General features: G+C 41.0%; 1 protein-coding gene across 1 annotated transcript in view; it reads right to left on the minus strand.

The window, feature by feature from the left end:
* Positions 1–4,397, minus strand: part of cdin1 (CDAN1 interacting nuclease 1) — a 55,613-nt gene that overhangs the window by 33,628 nt on the left and 17,588 nt on the right. Inside the window, exon 8 of the mRNA XM_087175840.1 lies at positions 884–903. Coding sequence (XP_087031966.1) covers positions 884–903 — 20 coding nt within the window. The remainder of the gene's footprint in view (positions 1–883; positions 904–4,397) is intronic.

Genomic DNA, 4,397 nt, shown 5'->3' on the forward strand with positions numbered 1-4,397 from the left:
GCACATTCAGCGCTCCCTCCTTTCTTTCTGTTTCTTCTTCTTTGTCTCCATCTTTCTCTGCCACCTCTTTTTTTTTTTTTTTTTTGCTACCTCCTTTCTGTTCCAGCCTCTCCCAGCTACGGTACTCCCCCAGCCCACCCCATAACCCAGCACTCCCTCTTAGAGCTGCAAGGCACAGGGCTGTGCTTTATTTCTTTGCTCATTTTTCTCAGAGATTGGTACCTTCACACGCAGATCCATACCATGCTCCTGTGCGGTGCAGGCGGCGGTGAAGAAAGAGGGTTATATTTTCCCCTTGAGTTAGGACACCTCATGACAAATGATAATGGATAATCAATAAAGCGGGAAATATGAGGCAGCAAACTTTATGAAGCCAGGAGACATATTACTCCACAACAACACTGGTTTCCCTTAACAAAGTCACTACTCGACTGTGCCTAATAATCTGAAGGAAAATCAAAGGACCCGCAACCACATCAGCAATATTGGCAACTTATTCCACTTTAATGGCATTTTGATTGATTTTTTCCCTCTTCCTAATGGTCGTTTTATAGATTTGACGCTGCTTCTGCAAAACAGTAGTGTGTAATAAACCTCCCCGAAGGCAAACGGCAGCCATTAAAGCTCTTGTCTTACTAGTGCTCATAATTGGAGGTTGACCACCAACACATTTTGGTCTCTCACATAACACACACAAACACAGACTTCCAGGACTAGACTTCTCTCTCTCTCCATGCCTCTCAAGCCCTTTGATATTTTTGGTAGATGGCCATAATAAGTGACAGGATCCCTTTCTCCTGCTCTTTTTGAGCAATGGGGTTAAAAATAGCCATAAAAAGGTGACCTTGGCGCTGACATTGTGGAATTTCAGCCAAGCATTGACCTGATGAAAATGGAGGGCCAGTCCGCTAATAAATCAGGATGCTTTTAAAATGAGTTTACCCTAATGCTCATTCATCACTGGCTGTAATGCCATTTGCAGGCCCAGGATTCGCTGCTGTGCACAAACACAGCAGTAAATAACAACAGGGCCCTAGCATCCCTCGCATCGTTGCAGCCTCCAACATCAGCATACATTTATTAAAGACGCCCCCGCCTTGCACGGCAAGACTCCTCTATGACACCCTGAGCTCCTCTCTGCCACACACACACACACACACACACTCCCTGCTCTTTAAATACACACTCCAAAGGCACACACAGACACACACATAAAACACATGCAGGAAAATAAAAAGCATAATCTGAAGAACACCAGACACAGAGAACAAAGCCCTGCAGCACGACTTTGCACCTTGTAAACATTCGCCAAATTTACTGTAATTGTCCCATGTTGGTATAAATTCTGACTAAGGTACCGTATCACATCGTCAACATCTGAAAAGAAAGAACAGAGAAGAGGAGAATAATAGATGTGAAACGCTACGCCTCCATTGGGATTTGCTAAAGAAAACAACCAGTGTAAACAAATCACAAGCCTGTTTTCATATGCAATTCTGAAACAAGATAAACTATATAAAGCAAGGTAACAGCAACATCACCTTGGCTTGATTTTTCATTGCTTACTTGTGTCATTTGTAACTACTCTTCCTTTCTCCACTAGGGTGAAAAAGTCATTATCTCAAACACAAAAAAATGTCGAGAAACCTCATTAGATAACAACATTTGTTGAGGGAGGACCGTAATAAACAGTAACGGATGACGATTGTTATTGCCCCTGACACTGATGAGCTCCTCTGCAAGTTTGTTTATTAATTAAAAAACCCACTTTTGTCCACGGGTGGGAGGGGGGGGTGCTACCCATTTCCTCTATATGTCCCCCTTCCACCCACACTCCCCATGCACAAGCCATTGAGCTGTGGAGGGGCACTCGTTCATCAAACTTCATGGAGCAAGGGAGAGACAGGTCCTGATAATGTGCGCCGCTAAAGCTGATTTTCCATGATGAATCTCGGAGCATATAAATTGGCTAATATCTGAAAACATTTACAGATACTAGAGGAATTGACTACTTGTGGGACATGATGGATGAGGCTCTCCGACGCTGGCCGACAGCTCTGCAAATCTCTGCGGCTGCCTAAAGCCCTCATTTGATTTTCCAATTTACTCCTTTTAAATTTATCCTCCCGTATTGAAAAAAACAGAAGATGGGAAACAGAGAGAGAGAGAGAGAGTGGGAGATGAGAGAAAGGGGGGAAAAAAATGTGTGGGTTTTTTTTTTTTTTTTTTTTCTTTTTAAGATATCTGTGGTGGTGTGTACGTGCTAGTTGATGATATGAGATGGTATCTCCTGTGCAGGAGGAGCCCAGTCCCCGAAGAGGTTACTGGGGCAGAACTGATCTGCTTCCACCTGATTCTCCCTGATAGCGGTGAGATGAGACTCTACATTTCTGTGTGTGTGTGTGTGTGTGTGTGTGTGTGTGTGTGTGTGTGTGTGTGTGTGTGTGTGTGTGTGTAGCAGTAGTAATAGTAGATCTGGGGAGGTGCTGCTATGAAGAGAGGCTTCCTAGGTCAGGCCATTAGACTGTGGCAGAGGCTGACTGGAGCTTCTCTGCTGAAAAGGAGTAATTAGTATACTTGTCAAGTGAAGTGCCACGCTGCTGCTTACCTCCCTTGCACCCAACCCTTGCATGCATACAGAACCGCACAGAAACACTCATGCTTCCTTCGCCTCCTCACTCCCTCCCTTCTTGCTAATGAAGTGCCCTTGCTCTCATTATTTGAGAAAAAGGCTGCATATACACATCGGCTCCACCACAGTAGAGAGGTGAGGGAGAGAGGAGAGGAGCACTTGAAGACAAGAGAGGAGGAACCATAACAATCATAGTGGATACTAAGTTGAGATTTTACTGGATAGAACATAATACAATATCAGTTATCAACACGTCTGATCTGCAAAACACTGAAGCCATTATGAATTCTGTCAAGGAACCACAGGATCATAGGAGACGCTAACATTCTCACAGTGTTAACATCAAACACAGGACATTTATAACCTTGCGTACAAGGCTTCTGTAAAGGAATGTGACAATAAATCTTAAAGGCGGTCGAATCACATAGTTACAAAACATGGAGCAGCAATCTAATCTGGAGCTGGGCCTTGGGAAAATGGAAAAGGTCAAATAGCTAGCAAAATTGCCTCCTCAAAAAAAGTATGTCTAAATCTAGAGGCACATCAACTCCTGTCAAAGGAGGAATAGAGAGAAAGATGAAGAGATAGCAGGAAGGGGAAAAGAAAGAGCAGGAGCTCCCCCAATGTTTCTGTTAGTGACTTCTGAGAGGTAGAGTTGGAATGACAATATGGCTATTTACGATGTAATTTGACCATTTACAGAACTTACCAGGAGGCTGAGACATGCAGTGTGTACACATGATGTAGGTTTAATCCATTCTATGATGTCTGTTCATATCTAACATTATTTTTGTCAATGTAAACATTTTGACAATTTTAAAATATACTTTTTTTCAGTACAGCTAATACATCAATTACGTCATTATTTTGATCCCCGACTTAATTGCATTTCAGTGATATCAGCTTAATTCAACTTTTTCAACAATCACTTTCAAGTAATTTGTTGTGATAATAAGTAAAACACTTGCTTGTTCCAGCCTTTTTGAATGTGTTTTTTACTATTTTTGTTTTGTATCATTTTAAATCGAAATTACTTACAACTGTAAGAAAAAAAACTAACTTCATCATTAAATATAATTGATAAATTATATTACATACATATACATATACATATATTACATAAATTATTGAATTAAATTAATTATTAATTCAAATATATAACGTGCAGAAATCTTTAAAGCAATTTGAGTACATACAAATAGTCAGTTTAATGATGGCCCCGGACCAGTAACTTATAATGGACACTTTTTTGACCAAGAAAATTGAAAAATAAAGGAAAAGAAGATAAAAAGATAAATCTATAATGAGAACTTGCCTTACATGTGCTTGTAAATTAAATTGTCACATTCACAACCCCTATTTTTATGGGCATTAGTCCATAAAATCAAACAAGCCTGAAAGGAATTCTGAGCTATACACTGTCTCAAGTGGTGCAAATTGCAGTATATTTCCCAAAATTATACATAGTGCAGAAAATAGTGGATATAAACAGTGAAAAATGCACATGTGACCTTTCCTCCCCTAATGCCCAGTCCGTTTTCATGAGACAAGGAGCATTATGGATGTTGATATCATATTCAATACGTGATAAAACTGCTTTGAATGTATTGATTTATTTACAAGCGCCACCAGATAGTCTTTCATTCGGCTTGACTGATGCTCTCGCCAATACTTTTGCTGCAAGGAGAGGGGGAGGCAGCTCGTTGTTGGTGTCGTCATGTTGAGGTGTGGTAGTGGTGTGTGTAGCTAGTGGGGGGGAGGGAGG

Source organism: Seriola lalandi, unplaced genomic scaffold, assembly GCF_002814215.2.
Source record: "Seriola lalandi dorsalis isolate HSWRI2012SDOR001 ecotype SW California unplaced genomic scaffold, Sedor1 jcf7180002054508, whole genome shotgun sequence".
NCBI lineage: Eukaryota > Metazoa > Chordata > Actinopteri > Carangiformes > Carangidae > Seriola > Seriola lalandi.